This window comes from Poecilia reticulata, linkage group LG16, assembly GCF_000633615.1.
Source record: "Poecilia reticulata strain Guanapo linkage group LG16, Guppy_female_1.0+MT, whole genome shotgun sequence".
NCBI classification, from domain to species: Eukaryota; Metazoa; Chordata; class Actinopteri; order Cyprinodontiformes; family Poeciliidae; genus Poecilia; species Poecilia reticulata.
In genome coordinates this window covers 14826147-14847313 of record NC_024346.1, presented here as the reverse complement: position 1 = coordinate 14847313, position 21167 = coordinate 14826147, and the positions used below count along the sequence as shown (strand labels likewise).

At 37.5% G+C, this 21167-nt stretch overlaps 2 protein-coding genes across 3 annotated transcripts; one reads left to right on the top strand and one right to left on the bottom strand.

Annotated features, from left to right (window-relative positions):
• The first annotated feature begins 86 nt into the window (after nucleotides 1-86).
• slc25a40 (solute carrier family 25 member 40) lies at nucleotides 87-7079 on the top strand. Its single transcript, XM_008431656.2, has 10 exons — nucleotides 87-289; nucleotides 514-618; nucleotides 2364-2423; nucleotides 2525-2625; nucleotides 2783-2850; nucleotides 3504-3628; nucleotides 4055-4338; nucleotides 4976-5057; nucleotides 6188-6268; nucleotides 6378-7079. Exons 2-10 carry the CDS (start codon nucleotides 519-521, stop codon nucleotides 6509-6511), a joined length of 1035 nt encoding a protein of 344 aa, XP_008429878.1. The 5' UTR covers nucleotides 87-289; nucleotides 514-518; the 3' UTR covers nucleotides 6512-7079.
• On the bottom strand, nucleotides 7031-18305 carry rundc3b (RUN domain containing 3b). 2 transcript variants are annotated; one of them, XM_008431658.2, is made up of 11 exons: nucleotides 18089-18304; nucleotides 14552-14667; nucleotides 13018-13151; nucleotides 12500-12585; nucleotides 12321-12410; nucleotides 11374-11454; nucleotides 10106-10280; nucleotides 9648-9805; nucleotides 8533-8679; nucleotides 8047-8108; nucleotides 7031-7971 (listed from the first exon to the last, which is right to left on the bottom strand). In XM_008431658.2, exons 1-11 carry the CDS (start codon nucleotides 18163-18165, stop codon nucleotides 7826-7828), a joined length of 1272 nt encoding a protein of 423 aa, XP_008429880.1. In that variant the 5' UTR covers nucleotides 18166-18304; the 3' UTR covers nucleotides 7031-7825. The 2 variants fall into 2 exon arrangements, with proteins under 2 accessions (XP_008429880.1, XP_008429879.1); XM_008431657.2 differs by having other exon boundaries at nucleotides 7031-8108; nucleotides 18089-18305.
• Nucleotides 18306-21167: the final 2862 nt, after the last annotated feature.

The following is a 21167-nucleotide window of genomic DNA, read 5'->3' as shown; positions in this document are numbered from 1 at the left end:
ACGATTTTTTATTTGTGCTATTTTTAAAAACTTGACAAATAATAAATAAGAAAATTGTAGAATGTGCTGCACTGGACCGCTTCGTTATGTCATCTTGTAACGTTTGCAGCGTAAACAGACATGCTAGTTGGTTTATGACCCCCTGAAAGTACACACGTGTTTCAGCTATGCTTTATTACAGCCTTTAGGACAGGAGTTACTCCCTTGTTTTTGGGAATTAAAAATCCTGAAAGGTACCACGATGATTGATTTCATAGAATACGTCAGTGGTGCTCTTGTATTTTAACAGGTAAGTGGTTAATTGAGCTAATAGCCTAAGCACGGTTAGCCACAAACCACGTCTTGCTACAGTAACAGTAACGTCTGAGATAAAATTATTTCATAATATGAGTCGCGTAACTAAGTCGCGAATTACTGCATTTTTTACAGCAAGCCATGGCGGGCATTTTAGATAATTGATCTACAGGAGTACGTATTATGTAAAATTGTTTATCTTTTTTTTTTTCTCCAAAGACGAAATGAATGGTCAAACTCAGGCTTCTCTTGCCGTCAATGGCATTACTCCAGCCCAGCAGATGATTTCTTCCTGTTCCGGAGCCCTACTTACATCTCTGCTCGGTGAGAAATCATAACATTAAACTCAAGCGCTATAGTCATCCTAATTCGTCTGTAAACTAGAGTCAGCTACTTACACCTGTTCGTGTCTCGTAACGCATAATTATCTATATAGATCAGTTATTTAGAGGTGCGTCTCAATAAATTAAGCAAAAATAATTTATTTCAACCGTCTATCTTTCAATTTAGGTGATTGATTATTTTTTGATGAGTCATTGCAGCTAGTTTAACAAAGTAAATATTAGGAGACTAATTTACATAATGATTCGTGATGATAAAACAAGCTGATCACCTCCATCGGTTCAGCAATTCATGCAGAAGGAATCCCACTTATTGAGTTCATAAATTGTTAGGGACAAGCCATATTTCTCAGTAAGCCAACATTTCTGTATCGAAATCCTGTTTTCGTTTGTCATGTGTAATATCGCAATTATAGAGAAACTGAATTTTGGATCTTCAGTGGCTTTAAGAGAAAAGCTTATAATCTAAGTTTATTTACTCCATATCATAAGTTTTACCCTTTCAATTGAATTAACTTGTACTTATTTAAATTTATTGATCTGCACCATTATAAACAGCGTTGCAAAATATCAAATTCTGGGCTGATTTATGAGCCCTCTGTTATGTTAAACATTGTATTAAACCTTCTGGTTATTCATCATAACAATGGGATAGTTTATATCTTAAAAAATTGCTATTGAACTTTAAACAAATATTCTGGATTTTTGTGTGTGTGGTTGGAGTAAAACGGGTCATTATCTTGTAATACTCAGATAATAGTCAGACCAGAAGTGTTAATGTTGAATGATATTTTCATCACTAAAATTCTTCCATGATGCAAAATATTGTTCTACTTGTAGTCTTTTAAAAGAATAAAATAGTTTTAAAGTTAAAATTAAAAATTATTTTATTTTATGGACACCAGATTTGACTTGGGATAGAAAATGCTGGTGAATCAACTTAGTTGATATGAATGATACTATATACTGATATCATCAAGGTGATTCAGAAAAATCCCTTTAGATGATCACCAGAAGGATTATACATTTTATAAGTTCAACATCAGTTCTTTTGTCCCCTTTTTATAAAAGCCATCAACTACTCTACTGGGCCTCACTTTTTGTCATCCCTCTGTCGACTTTCTTTATTTCGAGAACACACTGAGTCATATGCCATTGTTGACATGAAAATGGACTGGATCTAATGTCTGTGCCTTGCCAACTCCTAAAATTAGAGTGAAGTTAATAACCTTTAATCCCTAAACCCACCTTAATGATCCCTCCCAGCAAACTTCTAAAACTTCTGCTTTCATGGAGGAGCTCACACCTGCTAATGATTAGTTAATTACTGTGATCGGATAAGCAGCACCTGGCTGCTGCTCATCCTCTTAAATCCTCTGGAAGCTGTAAGGTACGACTTAGTTGACCACGAACACTGTTGCTGTGTTTTATCTTGGCATTTATGAATCATACCTTAACATAATGTCTTACTGTCCATCTGAGGTTTTATTAATAAAAGCTACTGTTAATTTCTACCAAAATTGACATTAATAAATAGCTAAAATATCCTATAAAAGATTCTGGCATTTTAAAGGAATCAGGTTGCAAAATATTATGCTTACAGATCATTTTTAATGTAAAAATGTTGTTTTATAATTTTTTATAGCTTTACCATAGAGATATATCAGTTTTAGTAAAACCTGTTTATGGTAAAACTGTAAATCCTGATCTGCTTCTTTATCTTTTCAGTCACACCTTTAGATGTTGTAAAAACCAGACTGCAAGCTCAGAACAATCCCTTGGGCAAAGGTACAATTTCTGAAAAATATTTTCAATTTTTCTCACATTTGGAAATATTGCATTTTCTACCATTCTTGCTAAAATTCTAAACGTTTAATATAATTTTACAGGCAAATATTTTGTCTACAGCAATGGACTCATGGACCACATATGTGTGTGTGAAAATGGAAAGGGCTGGTATAAAGCCGCCGGCCAATTCAGAGGCACCTTTGTAAGGTTTCACACACGCACTGGTTGCAATAAATAGTGTCAGTGTTTAGAGCTGCATGTTAGCTCTACGTTTTTGGTAAATGTCCTGTTTCTTGTGTGTAAATGGTAAAAAAAAATGTCCCTAATGGGTTTAAACCTCCCACTCTGCTTTTCTGCAGGACGCCTTCTATAAGATAGTGTGCTGTGAGGGAATCACAGCCTTATGGAGTGGCCTGCCTCCAACACTGTGAGTTTAAAGGTTCCTCTGTGTTGTATAGCCATGTAACATGTTGACTGCACAATACACAGGGATTCTGTGCAAAGTCTGAAAAAGTGTAAAATACAAGTCTTTTTTAGCTATTGAAAAAGTAAGCAGAATATGGAATAATTAGAAAACTTTAGTTTCCTTTCTTTCTTGTATAACAGTTGCATCCCTTCATCATATATTTTATTCATCCACCTGTTTATAGAGCTGTTCTGTATTGATTTGCTCTTTCACCGATATGTTGATTCATTTATTCATTCTTCTGTTTGTCCTTCCATCCATCATGTTTTTCCATACATTTATTTGGTTCTCCATCCATCTACGATTCCTTCTGATGTTTTTTTCTTCATTCATTTCTTCTCGACACTCTATTATTTGCAGTATTCATGTATAAATAGTCTAAACCCTTAATGTCAGTCGTTGAGCTTTGCTGGTCAATCAGTGTTTATTTATTTTACATTTAATGAAAAATGTCATTAATATTTGGTGGAAATCAACCAGTATTTGTAAAAATGGGTCATACCTACTACAAAATTACGTTCATATTAAGTGAGATACTTTTCTTTAATAAAGAATTCAGTAGAATCATTTTGATGGGTGTGGATTTTAACCCTCGTGTTTCCCTGTGGTTCCAGTGTGATGGCGGTCCCAGCCACAGTGATCTACTTCACGTGTTACGACCAGCTGTGTGCAGCTCTGAGGGCGAGGATGGGGGAGCGAGCCCAGGAGGCTCCGCTGCTAGCAGGAGCCATCGCTAGAGGTGAAACTCTGCTGCTCTTTTTGCTCTGCTCAAGGAAGAGCATTATTTTTCTTATCTTAGTCTGATGGAGGTCCTAGTTTCAGCTGAATTAATCAGCGATTTTATTAATTGTTGAAAATTAATTTCCTGAATAGTGTCTGAGGGGAAAGTTTTGCCCTTTAAACACCAGCTTAATGAATCTGATCCCACACTGATTTCATTACGAGAAAGTGAGAGGTCTCTCTGCCCTGATCCTCTGTCTCTCAGTTTAATAACGCCTCTAGGTGGTTATTACAAGCAGAATTAAAAAAAACTGTTTGTAATTCAATCATGATAAACCTGATCTCTTTTTAACCAAAATGTTTCTTGGAGCAAGCTTAGTTTCTGACACCATTCTCACTCCGGTTCTTTCCCTGCGACTCCAGTTTCGGCTGCTCTTTGTTTCAGTGGGTTCAGCGACCGTGATCAGCCCCCTGGAGCTGATCCGCACCAAGCTGCAGTCCCAGAAACAGTCTTACAGCGAGCTGACCAGCCTCATCCGCTCTGCAGTGCAGGCAGAGGGCTGGTGGTCTCTGTGGAGGGGTTTGGGGCCCACCCTGCTCCGGGACGTCCCCTTCTCCGCCATGTACTGGTACAACTACGAGCGGGGCAAGAGCTGGCTGTGCCAGTGGTATAACGTCAGAGAGCCCACGCTCACCATCACCTTCCTATCTGGAGCCGGGTCCGGGTCTGTAAGTGCCTCCCCTCCTCCTTCAGGATCCACCATCTTGGATGCAGAATTGGATGGCTTATGGTTTTAACTAAATTATTTGTTGATTTTCTTAGGTTTGTCACAATAACAGATTGTTGCTGCTACATTGTTCCAGAAGTTATTGCGACAGACGATAATCAGGTTTATTTATCAGCCACCCTTCATACTAAAATCAGCTCAAAGTTCTGTGCAGATTAATATAATAAACCCACAAATTAAAAATATTCACCCACCCCTTCCTCACATGGAAAAACACACAACAGTATGGAAAATGTCTGTTTTGAGACCATTTTCAAGTAAAATAATGTTAATGACATAATAATGCAATGCAAGAACACTTTCTCAAAGATCCAAAAAAAGCGTTAAATTCTAATGAACATTGAACACTGCGACTGGAAAACAATTTAAATACCCAAAATATAAGAAAAAAACACAATAGATACAAAAATAAAATTTATTATGAAATCTTTGACTTTTGTCATCCAGTTTTTGATATAAAGAGAGGAAAGAAAAGAGCTAAACCATACAAATGGAAATTATTGAGCTCAGTTTAAGTTATCATGCGATTGATTGATTGATTTGATTTATTGGCCTACTAATTAATGTTTGTTTTTCAGATTGCGGCTATCGTCACCTTACCCTTCGACGTGGTCAAAACAAGACGGCAGGTCGAGCTTGGGGAGCTGCAAGCTAAAAATTGTAATGATGACACTATTTATTGATTAATTACATGAAGTCTGTAAACATTGTTAATGCTTTTAGTGTGGTCAGGGATTAAAGATGTGGGGGAGTTTCATGTGCTCCAACCAGTTTGTACACATTTTAAAGTGTCACATGAGGCAGATGATTGGCATTCTCCTACACTTAGAGGGCCGGTCGTTAACATGGGACAGTTATTGGGGTCAAAAGTCAAAGCCCGATTAGGTTGGGATTAAACTGAGCATCAGTGTGTGACTTTCTCATTGAGTGATGCATTCATCTTCTTTAAACAATCCTGTCATGCTCGCTGTCTTGTAGTCAATGCAAACTGATAAACTGATCCTCCAGTGTTGGGCCGTTTACTGTCTGAGTCATTTTGTTGCTCTAAAGGCACAAGAGATTCAACGATACCTACAACAAAAAGACAAAATTGTGGCAAATTCAAGTCAATCGCTTTGTTAAACCAAATCAGCTTAAGGAAGGAGGAATTGTTTTTGTTCAGAAAAGGAAAAACATAGTAGATTGTCTATAATGACATACTACATTGAATTCAAGTTCAAGAAGAACTCTTTAAAATCTGAAATTAAGGGAGCAGTAACATGTAAGATCAACTATTTTGAGCTTTGGATCAAAAACTTGCCTGGAGTGTTGTTTTGATTCTTTACTGCATGTTTGCCTGACCACTTGCTCTCACGGAGCTCCTCTTCAGAGCTGCAGTTTTCCTGCGTCCGCCTCACAGAGCAACCCTCCCTCGCCACTCCCCCACTCCGTTCCTCCAGACTAGCAGCAGCAATTAGCAAACAGCTGGTGTAACTATGCATTTACTCAGTTCATTATAGGAGCTACTTCTCAGAGTAACATTGTTTAAAACATAGTTAATGGAGAAACGTTGTGATGACGTACTGAAGGCACAGTGTCAGAAAAAGCAGGAGCTTCTTAAAGAGACGGAAGCTCAATTTCAAGGTGTTCAGTTGCAAAGTCAATTTGATATATATATATATAGTATTTTATAACTGAACGTAACGTAGTTACTGGATTGTGCTTTGAAATGGCACACAGTGCTGCCTCTTTAACACAATGAATATAAACCTCTCACTGGCACTGAAGCTGGTTGCTTCCTGTTCCCTCAGTGTCAGGTCCAGTTTCCTCCTCCACGTTCAGCATCATGAAGAAGATTGTTGCACAAGATGGCTTTCGTGGGCTGTTTGCAGGTGTGTACTTATCTAATGTGTATCTGTCATCAGTCTGTCTAAACGAGCAGCATAATATAAAGCTGTGTGTGCGTGTGTGAGCTCTTAATGAGTGTTTTATCTCCGTCAGGTTTCTTCCCCAGGCTGATCAAAGTGGCTCCAGCCTGCGCCATCATGATCAGCTCATATGAGTTTGGAAAGGCCTTTTTCCGCAAAAACAACCAGGAGAGGATACTTCGGCAACTCCACTCCACAAACACGTGATTGTCCCCCACCCATGAAGCACGTCGCCATGGCTACAGCTGGATTATACATAAGAAAAACATAATTTTGCTCTAATCCTAAACACAGCAGCAGAAATAGGAGTGAAACTAATTATTTAAGCCTTTCCATATTTAGATAAATGTATATTAAATACATTAAAGTATTTATAATTTATTTTGTGATTTAGGCTATGAAGTTATTTTTTTCATGTAAAAGCAAAGTTGAGATTACATGTTGGACGTATGCCACAGCCAGCAGATGGCAGCCAGAGTTTGGTTTGTACTGAATCCTCGGATATGTGAGTTTCTCTGGAATCATGTGCACTGTGCCTGAAGATAGCTTTATCCTGCTGCTTCTCACCTAAGAGCCATGTTGACCAAACCGTGTCAAAGTAGAGGGACGACCGGGAGCCACAAGAACTTTATGAAAATGTGATTTCTCCAATGTTCTGATTTTATTTCCTCTGCATTTCCACGTCTTCCCACTCCACCTGTTTCTGTGGACATCAGCACAAGTGTCTGAAAGCAAGTTGTGTTTATTTAAAATAAAATATATAAAAAAATGCAAATAAGTGCCAGTTAATGTCTGTGCAAATGTCTGCTGGAATAAGCCGAAGGCAAAAAACCGTATTCAAGTGCCGAGGTAAACAGCTAATGACCGTGTATCCAAATTACTTTATACTGATGTCCTAAAGCAGGAAATGCTTGGTTTTTTATGTAAGTCAATGTAAACATCTAAAAACAAATTATATCAACTTGCCAGTAGATGACTATTAAATTTAAATACTGCGTCTTAGTATTTAAAGAAAACCCAGAAGTGCAGGATGATTACCTGAGAACAAAATACTGTGACGATGCAAAATGCACAACACTGACACTGGTGGCAAAACAAAAGACTAACATTTACATCTTCAATACACCAGTGGTTTAACCTCCAGTATCCTTCTGTATTAGAACACAAAATGGCATTGCTTCATTCAGTCTGCAGGAAAGTAACAACTGATCTGATCTACAGTCAGTATTTTTAGCACAATCTTTCAAAATCATCTGCAACAGTGAAATATGCAGTGAGAATTCGTACAGCAGCTCTAAAATCGACAGTTCCAAAGTAGGAGAGAAATTACGCCACACAGACGAGAAGCAAACTAATCTGAACTCATGTTGATAAACTTACATCAGTTGTGACAGTTTTCAGTCTTTTGGTGTTGCTGAGCTACACCAGCTCCTCATTCAGAGTTAAAGAACAGAAAAATGAGCATCAGTTCCTGACTCCTTTGAATTCTTGAACTGATGAGCTGTTTGGACGTCCCGTCTTCTATGACGGAGTGACACCTGGGCTGCTGATCTCTGTCGCTGGACTGGCCAAACACTCACTGGACCTCAGGCTGGCCAGAGATTTATAGCTGGCTACCGAGGTCAGGGAGCCACAGAGGCCTCTGAGAGACGGAGTTTCCTCTTTACCTGAACAACAAAGTGCACATTCAGTACGCATGAGACGGAGAAAGCAGGTATTTCTGTTAATGAGAGGAGACCTGCCTTGTGTGTTTGATGTGAGGCTCATGCCTGCAGACAGCTGCTCCAGACTCTGGAAACTCTTCCTGCGCAAAAATGAAGTGTAGCATTAAATGAGACTCAACCTTTCCTGTTTTAGCTCGGATAGGATTACAGAAATTACTTGTATTTACTTACTTCCACAATTACTACAGGACATTTTCTTCAAATTCAGTAACTGATAAAAGTTACAAGCAGCATCAAACTTAAAGCAAGACTTAGACTTTGCAGGAACTTTAATGTATCTGCCACCTTAAGCCTGGACTTTGATGTGGTTCTCTTTTGAGTTGTTGGACAGCTGTAACTAAAAGGTAATAATTTGTATGTTTTATGGTTTTTGAATCATACAGATGAAACAAAACCACTGTAAACATTTAAAGAAGTGAAATGCGATATGGAAATCAGTGACAATCAGAGCATGTTGAGTTAAATGAATTGGAGAAACTGGACAATCAAAAACAAATTACGCACTCCTCCCACTGCCCGGTGCTTTTCCTGTACAGCAGCGTATCCAAGGCAACGGCATTGGCATCCAAGGCATCTGGAGACGGCCACTGATTGGTCAGATGGGCTGTTAATTCCTGTCTGGAACGCAAGTCATTGTTTTTCAGCACAGTCCTGAAATCCAGAAAATGACAAAGCCAGCACTATTATTATTTAATTACCAAAGTAAACTGTGAAGTGTAGTAGAGCAGGAGCGTCAAACGGCTAAAGTCCTGCTTCTTCTAGAGGTCGCTCTGCTCCATCATTTCTAGTTCACGTAGCACAGTGTTAGAAGTTGCAAAAGACATGAAACCGGTCTAAAGGTTCACCTTCCAGCAGGAAAATAAAGTACAGCTGGAGCTGCTATCACCATCTCTGCTCCCAAGAAACTCAGTAAGTGTTTAAACCCATGATGGTATCTGTACGACTTTACTTTATACAACTTTTATTGTCACTGATTGTAAATAGTCTATATTTTATTGCTCAAATAGATGTGCATATTTTGTAATGTTTTTTATTAACCAACTGAGTTGCACATTAATCTGGACTGGACTATTTTTTTACTAAATGGTATTTATGTTGAAATTTCAGTTCGGTATCTTTATTGGGGAACAATTGTTTTGCATTTCAAACAAACAAACAAAAACAACAACGGTATTCTGTTTTGAAATATATTTTATGTCCTATATTTGTGTGAGTCTATTTGCTGTTATTGCCTGTCACAGTTATTCTCCCCATTGTGGGATAACAAAAGATATTTCAATTCTATTAGCGTAATAGATTAGAATCAAAGGATATTCAATTTACTAAACTGCGTCAGTTTTTCATATATAAATTATACGCTTTATAAAATATAGAAATCATCTAGAGGTTAGGAAGACTGTTGCGAGATGCTGTAGTTTAGTTTTGCTCATAACCACAATTTCTCACCATGTCAAAAGTGCATCCTGAGACATAAAGCCCTGCAGGCCCTAGGGTTCTTGATGCTCTAAATGTCAAGTTTGCAGTAAGATTTGCCTCAAAGCTCTCAGCCACGCGTACACACACACACACACACACACACACACACCGGCAGACGCAAACCCCCTCTAAAGAAGACTCACAGTTGGTTCTGCAGTTCCACTATGATATACTCAAGCTGCTGTTTCTCCAGTGTGTGTGAGAGGTGTGTGTCTGCCAGGCTCTGCTGAAGGGCTTTGTTGTGAGAAACGGCCTCCGACAGCTGAGCTTCCCGCAAACGGACCAGCTCTTCCAGGTAACCCTGAGGCGAGCAAACACACACAGGCACACACAAGACAGACTTGTTTGTTTATTCTCATGAAGGCACTGCTGTGCTAATGCATATTTGACACGTTTGTTTTCATGAAATACAAACAAAACGTGGCAGGACAAAAAAAAAAAAAAAAAAAAAGCACATTTTTAGACTTAGCAAGAGCGGTAATCCTGTTGTTTCTTTCTTGGCATTTCAAAAGCCAGGCGGCTACTTATCGTGAAAATGTCACGATATCTCATATAACGTCACCCGACACAAAGCAACACAAAACAACACAAAACAACACACCTTCTGCTCCAGAGCCATGCGATACTTCTGCTCAAAGCGTTTGCACTTGCTGACCAAGTTGCTCTGCTCGGTGAAGATTGATGCGGCGGTGGCCGTCTTGTCAGGGGTGCTGCTCTCGCTGCCGCTGCTTCCCAGAGTCCTCATCTCCTCTTCATCGCTGCTGATGCTGTCTGCGCTGCACAGGGAGCCAGACCTCATATCAGTATGCAGCCATGTTGGCCAAACTGACACACGTCTGACCTTTTGTTGCATTTAATCTCACTCCCTGACAGCAGGCAAAAGTTCTTGGGTATTTAAATGAATTTATGTGAGTAGGAGACTGGATGAGATATAATTTAGTTTATTTCTTAAAATTCGTCTGCAATTTTTTTTTTATTATTAGTATTTAACCACAATTTAAGCACACCACAGTTTGTTGTGTTTATGCTTTACAGCAAATCCGTCCACAATTATTAGCATTCTGTGCTCATTATGTGCAAAAATCTTTATGAAGATTTTTTTTAATACTTAAAATATGCCTTTAATTTCAGTACCTTTTTTCTCTGAGGAAAAAAAATCTATTTAATAGTTATTGCCACCTCAATATGGCTGAAAAACTCATATTAGTGATTCATATGAGTCTAGATCAACAATTATTGATTATTTTTTGTTTTAAATATCTGAAATACTGCCAAACTGGTGGCATGACGTTTCCTGTTTTAGCCACAGTTTTCACTTCCCGCCAATTTTAAGTTTTAATTTTTAAGCAGTGATGAGGCACGTCGGCAAAACCTGAAACTGCTGCTGTGCAAGTTACTCAACAGGTTGTTGTTAGGTAATCAAAGAGTAAATGAGTTACTAGGTAACCACAGAGCATTAGTTGATTCCACCAAACTTGCTGTGTGTGAGGCTGAGCAGCTAAAGCCTTTCCTCTGCCTACATCACCCAGAATGCTGTGCGGTTCTGGATCAGCGTTCAGTGAATATAATATAAATCGAATATTGGCGTCTATTGTGACATAAATCGTTATTGATTTATCGTTTTTAAGTTATATTTATATTTTACTTTTTAAGTATAAAGTAAATAGTAAATCTTGACTTTGTGAAACCAAAGTATTGCAAGCAAAGGCACCAATAAGGGTATTGTATGTTAAGCACATCTGCCTACTATATTTAAGGTTTACTTCTGCAAAAATATTTTTTTTTTTTTGGTAATTTTTTTCTTTGACATTTATTTGCGGTCCTAAGAGTGTCACACCGGTTTGATGTGAATCATTTCTTTGGATTTACCTCTGTGTAAACTTCAGGTAAGGCGTGTAGTCGATGACTGCAGGGCAGCTGTCGTCCAGACCCTCCCCTTTAAGACAGAAACTAAAAAAGAGAAAATAAGATTGAAAATCAAAGCACAGATTATTCTGTATTTTTAATCAGCATTTTTACAAAGTACTAAAACCTCTGGGGTCTTAAAAGATGCCCATACGTCTATCACCTGTGCTGCTCCTTCCAGTCAAATTTTAATACTGTAGAGAGATAGGTTAATTGCTTAAATTAAGAGCATTCTTGTCATTTCTTTTATTTTCTTAGTTTTTTTAGTAAAAGTTTTAACATTACTACATCTATACTTTGCAGAAAAAGTATTGAAATTAGTCTTTGGTTTAATATTTCTTTGATCTAATAATGCGTCTCAGCAATAAATCTGTTGAATGAAGCCACATTTGAAAAAAATAAAAACTTGAATAACCCAGTGAGAGGTTGCACATGTTATGTACTGTGATGTTGTGTAAGTATAAGTTTGAAGATTTGTCCAATTTTTTTGAGTAAGCTCGCTGCAAAAATACAAAATCTTTCCAACTTTTTTTTGTCTAGTTTCTAGTTGCAAGTATCTTTGTACATCTGAAATAAGACCAAACTTATAACATGGGAAAAATGTGTTGTTATAAGTGAAATAATATGCCAGTGGAACTAGAACCTCTTTTAATCAATAATAAGCAATTATTGGCTTAAGACAAGCTCTTATATCTTGATAAAAGTTACTTGTATGTTAGTTTTGTCTCATTTCAAATGTACTAAGATATTTGCACTAGAAGCTAGACCAAAATTACTTGGTAAGGTTTTGTATTTTTGCATTGCAGTAATTAAAATGGCCCCATTTCTTCCTGCCCAGACGATGGCATCAGTACAACAGAAGGGGAGAAAGTCTCACCACTTCATCTGCGACAGTAGATTATGATAAGAACCTGAAATCAATGGTGTTGAGTCCAATGAGCGTGTCAGCCAACAGCCCTGCCTCTTCTCCCAGTATGATCGCACCTTCCTCAAAAAACCTCCTAACACAAACACACAGATCATCAGCATTAATTCAGCTCACAGATTATTAGAGATTTAAGAGGGTTTTTTTTTTTTGGAATTTGAAGACCTGGTTGTTTTGAAGTCCTTCAGCGCAAAGGAGACATACTCTGACAGTCGTTTCTCCATCAGAACAACCCTGATCCACGCCCTTCCCTGCAGAGATGCAGACAAGAAATGTATCCCTAAAAAAACAACCAAACGTGCATTTATGGGTCAAAGGAAGTAAATGTTTGCATTAAATGTGTTAAAATAGAATTTAAAAAATGTCAGTGATGTTTACTGGGAAGCTTTATGTAGTTAAATAAAAATTTGATTGGCATTAAGGTTAAATTAATAACTGATTGCATAGGAATTTTGGCAAACTCTTATTTTTCTAAAATCACACATGCTACACTTTTGAGTAACAGCAATGTTCTCTATATGCACAAAGTCTAAATTCTGCCTTTTTTATTTTTGTAGTAGATGAAATGCATTTCTGACACTGTACGTGTTGAGTATGCATGTTTTATGCTCTTGCAGCTCTTCCCTAGCTCTCTCTGCAGTGTAGGAACATTTTATTTGATGCCGGCGTGGCGGGGGCTGCACCTTCGCTCTTGATGATCGCACATTTTCCATGCTCTCGATGCTTCGGATGCAGTTATGAGGCACTTTACTGCAGGCCGCTTTTACGTAATCCCAGAAACTCCGAGGACTCTCGTAGCCAAACCACGTCGTCTGACCTGAGCAGGAAACACGGGAATACAGGGATGATGTTGTTTTTTATTTGAAAAACATTTTCTATAGTTTGGTTTGGCTTGAATGATAAAAAAAAATAAGATTAAACTATTTTTTATAGTTACAAACTGCAAACTGCAGCAGTTAATTGTATTGTCTTTAGGTAAATGCTGGATCATATATAATATAGGAATGAATTGGACTGATTAAATTTTAATTCAGTTTGATTTTACATAACTGGATATAAAGTGGACTGTAAAGATTTGATTTATAAATAACTAAATTTAATTCAGTATCAATCATTTTCAACTGAATTGTTGTTTTTGATTGAACTTCCTATTTGTATGTGCGCTCTCTCCCATATATCAATGAACTTAATGCACAGTGACGACCAGAATTAGAGAAGATTAATCACATTATTACACAAGTTTTGAAAAAGTTTCATGAATTTAATCAAAAAGTATTTATATGACCTACAGGTGGATAAACACAAATAACATTATGACAAAGAAGAGTTAATGACTGCATCTAATCGGCATTAATTATATATATTTTTTAGAGTTTGCAGTAGTTGGAAAGGATTGTAAAATAGAAAAATAAAAACTAACATCTTAATGGTATTTATGTTATAGATCGACATTTGAACCTGACACTGATTTTAGATTTCACATTTCGGAAGTCAAATCATCTTGACGAGTCACATAGCCTTGCAAAAGTGTTAATGTCTACTGAAACTTCTCTAAAATTGCCAACATAATTAGTCCTCTGATCGACCAACACAAAGTAATGCACAAAAAAAGGAGGATTTGTGATTTTCAATATTCTGATAAGTGTTACATGTATCTAAATTCACTTCTGAGTCAAAACTGCAGAACCTGTTGCTGCAGCCAAAGCTGCAAATCTGTAGCAGCTTTGTGCATCAGGAGACTGGAATGTTTTCCTGTTTTCCTTTCCAAAGCAGCTCAAGCTCAAGAATCTGAAAATAAAGTTCAAGAATTGTCACAGGTTTTCAGTTTAGGTTTAGTCCACTCCAGCACAGGAATCTGATCAAATCTAAGCACTTTGCTGTAGCTGTGGACTGACAGACCAGCTTTCTAACCTCTGCTGAGGAAAGTTATCCCCACAGCATGATGCTTCCATTTTCAGCTTTTAAAATCCTAAAATGGAAAATGCCACATATCCTATTTTGAATGCAGGCAAAAACATTCAATTCTGGACTCATCTGAACAAAGGACCTTTTCCCACATATTTGCTGCGTCTCATACTGTTGCAGACTGCAGAGGGAATTTACTTTCTGCTGCTGGTTTACCGTAAAAATATTTGAGGCTGTAATAAGGCAACAATTTAAATGTTTCTGGAAAGCGACATATTGGTGTCTTTAACTGTGTTTATAACCTTTACATGCCTTTTAGCCGATGACTGAGGATGTGCTCCAGGATGGACACGAAGTTAACAAACTCTGGGGAAGAGTCATCAATGGTTTCGAAACAGGAGCGATCCAGAAGAGTCTTCACTGAAAACCTGAACAGAAACAAGATGCGCACCAGATTATGTTACTGTGGTTTCAAAACCACAAATTTTCATTCCACGTCTAACCTTTCCATTATCGATTATAAGCAGATAATATCCAGACCTGTCCACAGCAGCAGCGACAAGGCTTTAATTAATCTTCTGTGATGAAACCGGCCACAGCGTGCAGCACACAAAGCAACTCCATCTAATCTGATTTCAACTAATTATGCAGGAAGGAAAGTCGGCACACGGGGCTGCGATGCGTTTCAGGGTGCACATGTGCGCTCTGTGAATCCTGTCAAACTGCGTGTAGCCTTTGACACTAACTAAATAATCTAACTTCAAATCTCGCTCTGCCTCTTGCTGCTCCGCTTCGTTGCTTGGCAGCAGGATGACGATGGACAGTGAGCTTCCTGTGCAACACCAGATAAATCTCACCTGCATTTGTCTTTCAGAAACCTTAAAATATCTTTTTACACATGCATTTACCTTAAGTTTGTAAAAGCATAAAATTATTCATTTGCTCAAAATACATAATTATCAATCTGCCTGTTTCCGACGAAGGAGGGTTATTTTTATATCCTGTGCATTAAATGAAAACTTTGCAGATTTAATTAGAACAACAAATCTGTAAGGTTCAGCAAACTCCACAGCGTTGAGTCTAGCGTTGAATCAGTAAGGGTGCACACAGCACTTCTCAGGTTTTATCATTGCACACTACTGTGAAGGGGACTCTGCAGCCTGACATCAGAAAACTGCAAAGTTATGACCTGCAATGCAGCACGTCTATTGAAATGATGGTTTTTGTCATCCTAGCCATCACCATGTCACACAGATCCCAGATGAAAAGCTGAAAATGTGCTTAAATGAGATACAAAGGTTTACTCAAAGAAACACGATAAAGCAATTATAGGAAGTTATCATTGTAATTCTTCATAATATTGTTTCTAATATTTATTTGTTTTTTACGCTGTTCTGACAGACTCGGATTCAAACCGTACAACATTCAAATTAATGCATTTCTCTTGCATAAAATCTGTGCTGATTGTGTTTTCACTTGAACCAACTTAAAGTATCGTCTGTTTAGTTTCTGTATGTGTAGTGCCGGGGTGTCCAAAATGTGGCTCTGGGACCATTTGTGGCCCTCAAAATATTTCTGCCTGGTCCCCCGAATGTAATTCAAGAATAGCATAAATCTGGTCCAGTTGCACATGCGGCTGATGCAGATGAAAGTATCTTTAAAAACATTAAAGGTGAGATTTTTTTCTGTCAAATTAAAATCCTCCAATGAAAAATGTCAGGCACAACACAAAGATTCAGACTTTTAATAAGCACAATTTTTGCTTTTACTTTAATTTAATTGTAAATAGGACCACAAATATCTACCAACTTGCTCAAAAGCTGACCTCGGCACAACAATTTATGAACCTCGACAAAATAAACCAAACATTTCCACCTTTACCAAGGCAAAAAATTATATATTTATTATTTTATATCTAGCTGTCATGCTTATCCAATTTGCCTATGCAGTTGCCTGTGTTGCACAGGAAACGAAAACTATTTGGATAAGAGTTGTTTTTTGGGCGGGGGGGACTCCAGAATGTAAACACTGCAGCTCCTGTCTTCAATCACAGCTGCCTGGTGATAACTCAATCAATCTTTAACCTTTGAAGCCTTTATTTGCTGCTGCAACAAAACGAAAAGCACAGAAAGGCAATCTGAATTAAACTGCTGCACATTACGCTTTTGTATAAATCATTAAACAGAATCCAGAGAAAGCCAGTTTGGAAAGTCCATGTCTTTTTTCTAATTAAAGCTGCTGCTGCATGTCTACAGTAATGCTTTGTCTTCTCTCTTGCAGCCACAAAGTTGCTCCTTTATGCATCCTTAAACATCACTGCAAACATTTAACTTTATAAATGACAGAAACACAATACGTATCTATTAATTTGCTGATGTTGCAGTTGAGCAATGTCAGGCAATTTGAAAAAAAAATATTCAGATTTGAAATCTTAAACATTACATTATGCAGCAGTAAAACTCCAACTCACTAAAATCTGAGATCTTATTTTTTATTAATTTTAAGGTGAAAATGGGAACCTATAAAAATGAAATAAACAGAACAGATAAAAAAAATAGTTAACATTTTTTATGGATAAACTATGGAATAAAAAAGGAGCAACAAGCCACAGTTACCTCTGCTTTTTGCTCTAAACATGGAGAAACTGGTCAGCTGATGCATAAACAATGAGTGGTAATACGAATGGTTTTTACTAGATAAAAAAAGATTATAATGTTAGAAAACTTTAACAACAGTAACATCTTTAAAATATTCAAAATAAATATAAATGAATGAGGTCAATTGTGTTAAATTCAAGTTATCAGCTGGATATCAGCACATCAAAAGTAAATATTTTATTCCTACTAATTATTTTCCCAGTAGGTTTTGTTCATTATAAAATACTTTGTATTTTCTCTGCTCTTTTTACTCCCCCAGTCAGGCCAGTCAGCATTAACGATGACTAATGTGGAGGCAGGGACAGTTTGGCAAAACACCATCCTCATCAGTGAGTAGCAGCCAGTTTTAATTGTATTAATGCTTAATTCTTGAAGAAAGGTTGCTTTTCGTTTTCTACAAGCATGGAGCGGACTGCTCTATTACCAGGTTTGTTTTCTGAACAGCTACTGCCAAGACAGAAAAAGATGTACACCCCCACACGTTCCTCCTCCTTTTATGATGTGTTTACTGTCAAAAAACATTCACTGGGGACTGCCAGCCAGTATCTGACATCTGCCAGCAGGACTCAAAGGGCCGTAAATCAATAGTCTGAACAGTAAATGACAAAAAATAAGGCAGGCAATACAAGCAGATGACAAGTGTTTGCTCACCTCAGCATCAGCCTTTCTTATAGTCTTGCTGCTTTTTAAAAGTGAGCAAGCATATACAACTAAACATTTACACTATTATGCAGATTTCTTTATTTAAGTTGCATTTGGCTTTCAAATAATCTTTTGCACTAACTGAATTGCTCACCTACTTAAATATAAAGAGCAAAATCTTTGCGTTGGGTCTGTAAGACTGTAGCTTTAGCCGTGCACTGAAGTGAATGTGAAGGTATCAAAACAGAAATATGAGTGTATGAATGTTTAATGAAGAACTCAGGAGGCTGTTGGTGTGTGACTGCGATAAACTGGATGACATTAAGCTACTGTGCAGCACAGGCAAACCACCACATACCCACTTTATCCAATCAGACCTCATTTAGCAGAAGGCGAATCATGAGCTTTGTTTAGTCTTGCTATAATTAAAAATAAACCACTGGATCTAAAAAAAAAAAACAACAACAACAACGCTCTGCCAACAATCCAGCAGCAGACGCAGTTAATCCTCATTATCGTGAAAATAAATCAGTAGGACAGAATCCTCTACCTGCAGACTGTGAGCAGGTTCTTCCTCTCCACCACGGCGCTCCTGCCCGCTGCCCGCCTGCGGCTGAGCGACGCCATCCTCCGGCCCCGGCTGGCGTTTGCGGCGGTGCGGTGACCCACTCTGCTGCCTCAGATCGAGGGCAGGACCAGCGATGTTCGTCACCACAGAGCCGAAGATGCTCCAGTGGAGAAGAGAGCAGGAGGACAACACTGAAAAGACGCGCAGAGAGCGCCTCCTGTTGGCCCTTTCAAAATAATAGCATCTGAAATGTACCAAATGTTTACTGCTCCTTATTTAAAACTAATAATAATAATAATAATAATAATAATAATAATAATAATAATAATAATAATAATAATAATAATAATAATAATAATAATAATAATAATAATACACGAACTATTAAAAGGTTCACAAAGCTAATAGTCTTGGTTTAATACTGATATTTAGTTCATTGTTTATGTGTAATATACACCAAATATGTTTTTATTTTAATATGGAGTATTTTTTTATATACTGGGACCCGTTTTTATTTGTGATTGTCTTAAACTGCATTTTTGAAATGTTGTAGAAAGTCCTACAGCGCCATCTAGTGGCTTTAAATAAGAATAACTCTAATCTCAACAAAGTATGTCTGTCCCCTGCTGCTCTTTTTACTTTGCTTTCTATTTTAGCATGTTCAACTTATCTTTCAGGAGATCATCGTTATACTACTTAAATAAATAAATAAATAAATAAATAAATAAATAAATAAATAAATAAATGTATTTATTTATTTATTCATACATTTAAGGAGAGTCCTTTACCCCAATGGTAAGAAACATTTTAGAAAAATAAATCATGGTTCTATCTTTGGGTTTTTTTTTTTTTATTTGTTTGTTTGTTTGTTTTACTGTGTCTACCTATTTGTTGATTATCCAAACCTTTCTTTACCCAGTGGATAAAGGGCAGAAATTATTAACTCATTTATTTTTATGCAATATTATTGATTTTATATGACAAGAAGCTTCTTTTTCGAATGAGTGGATATGTCTTCTTTCTTTCTCTTCAAAACAAATACATATGTTTTGATTGCCATTAAAAGGTAAAAGGTGACATTTGACAGAATCCAGAATTATAAACATTTATTTTATGGTACAAATTGAAACACGGTGACCAAAGGTGAGATCTGATAAGATTAGTTAGCATTAGATATTTAATTATGATGTCCAAAGAATTTATTAGGGAATAAAAGTTGAGAGAGATTTTCAAGTGCAGCAAATTACTTCCTGTCAGATCATCTGATGTCAGTTTTGGTTACAGAAGCAGCTGTAAGATCTGTCTCCTACTGTACTCGTAGTTGTGAGAGTTTAGCTGCTGTGTTATATTTTTGTGTTGGTTTATATATTTTGTCCCGGGACTTTTCAACCCAAATTACAACACTTAATCTGTTGGAATATAAATCTGACAAATCTTCAAACATATGTTCCAAATTACTTTATATGTTCAGTTTTTGGTCGTAGGGTTCATTTTTTAATGTCCCTCTGAATTCTTTATTTCATTCGCATACTGTCTGGTGAGAAGCTGAATTACAAATAACGCATTGTATACATGTGTGGCGCCCCCTAATGGGTCTTCTGTGACATTGTTTCCAGTGTCAGCATTTCACTTTTCCCAGTTTTTTTTTACACAAACGGTTTATTTTTAGTTGCGTACTTTCTTTATTTTTGATGATATAGTAAAAAATTATCTGATCCTTCAGATCAGATAATTTGCCAAATTGTTGTTGAGACAACATTGGATATTGACAAATATGTATTAATAATAAAGCAATTTAAATATTTGTGTACCCAGCTAAGTTACATTGGAACCACATATTAAGTTTCCAATTTAAAAAATGGCTCCACTGTAAGAGTGTAAAAATAACTCAGGTATTTAAAGCATGGACAGTGCTTCGCTGACAAGACAGTTAGCAGCAGGACCGGAAGGCTAGCGGAAAATATGACAACCACTACAAAGTCTGGATATTTTAATGGCCCGAATGCAGTAGCCCACTGGGAGTCGAAACACACTAAAGCAGGCATGTCAAACATACGGCCCGCGGGCCGGACCCGGCCCGTTGGATGATTTAATCCGGCCCGGCATAAATTTCTGAGTCTCTAGCTCATTTCTATCAAAAGTTGTGATTTTTTAAAATAAATATAAATCAAATGCTCCCTCCGGTCGCTAGAGGGCAGTAAATGTGTAAAAGCGCTCACGTCCAGCATGCGGCACTGATAGAGTTAGTCACAGGATGTAAACATTCGCAACGTGATGCGTCCAAGTAAAAGTAAACCGGCAATCTTACTTCACCATTCACCACTACTAAACAAGTTATCGGTCAACACACCCTTCCCAAAATGGCACTGTCAAAAAAAAAGAAAAGTGGACACGGAATGCAGAGTTTTCCAGGAAAAATGGACTGAGAAGTATTTATTCACGGAAGTGAACTCAAAACCAGTGTGCTTGGTATGTAATCAGCAAGTTGCAGTGTTCAAAGAGTTTAATATTCRGCGCCACTATGAGACTCATCATAAAGAAAAGTATGACCACTTGAAAGGACAAATAAGGAAAGACGAGATAAACAAATTGGTCGCTGGTCTGAAGAAACAGCAGTCTACTTTTACACGCAGCCGCGATATTTCTGATGAGGCTGTAAGAGCCAGCTACATTATTGCCAACGAGCTGGTGCAGGCATCCAAGCCATTTTCTGATGGGGAGTTTGTAAAAACATGCATGCTTAAGGCTGCAGAAGTCGTGTGCCCTGAAAAGCGACCTGCTTTTGCCAATATTAGTCTAACAAGGAACACTGTCGCAGATCGGGTGACAGAACTCTCAAGTGACTTGAGCAGCCAACTGAAAGAGAAAATCAAGTCATTTATCGCATTTTCAATTGCAATTGATGAGAGTACCGATGTCACAGATATTGCTCAACTGGCCATATTCATTAGAGGTGTTGATGAAACTGACCATCACCGAGGAGCTGCTTGAATTGGTGCCCATGAATGACACCACAACAGCAGATGACATTTTCAGCGCTCTCGTTGGAGCGCTGGACAAG

Excerpts from the sequence above, each read along its gene's own strand:
- slc25a40 (XM_008431656.2), top strand. The coding sequence starts at position 519 with ATGAATGGTCAAACTCAGGCTTCTCTTGCCGTCAATGGCATTACTCCA. Across the intron at positions 619-2,363 it reads CCTACTTACATCTCTGCTCG|TCACACCTTTAGATGTTGTA; the intron begins GTGAGAAATCAT and ends TTATCTTTTCAG. Across the intron at positions 5,058-6,187 it reads GGAGCTGCAAGCTAAAAATT|TGTCAGGTCCAGTTTCCTCC; the intron begins GTAATGATGACA and ends CTGTTCCCTCAG.
- rundc3b (XM_008431657.2), bottom strand. The coding sequence starts at position 18,165 with ATGGCGTCGCTCAGCCGCAGGCGGGCAGCGGGCAGGAGCGCCGTGGTG. Across the intron at positions 12,411-12,499 it reads AAGGACTTCAAAACAACCAG|GAGGTTTTTTGAGGAAGGTG; the intron begins GTCTTCAAATTC and ends TGTTTGTGTTAG. Across the intron at positions 8,109-8,532 it reads AGCACCGGGCAGTGGGAGGA|GAAGAGTTTCCAGAGTCTGG; the intron begins GTGCGTAATTTG and ends ATTTTTGCGCAG.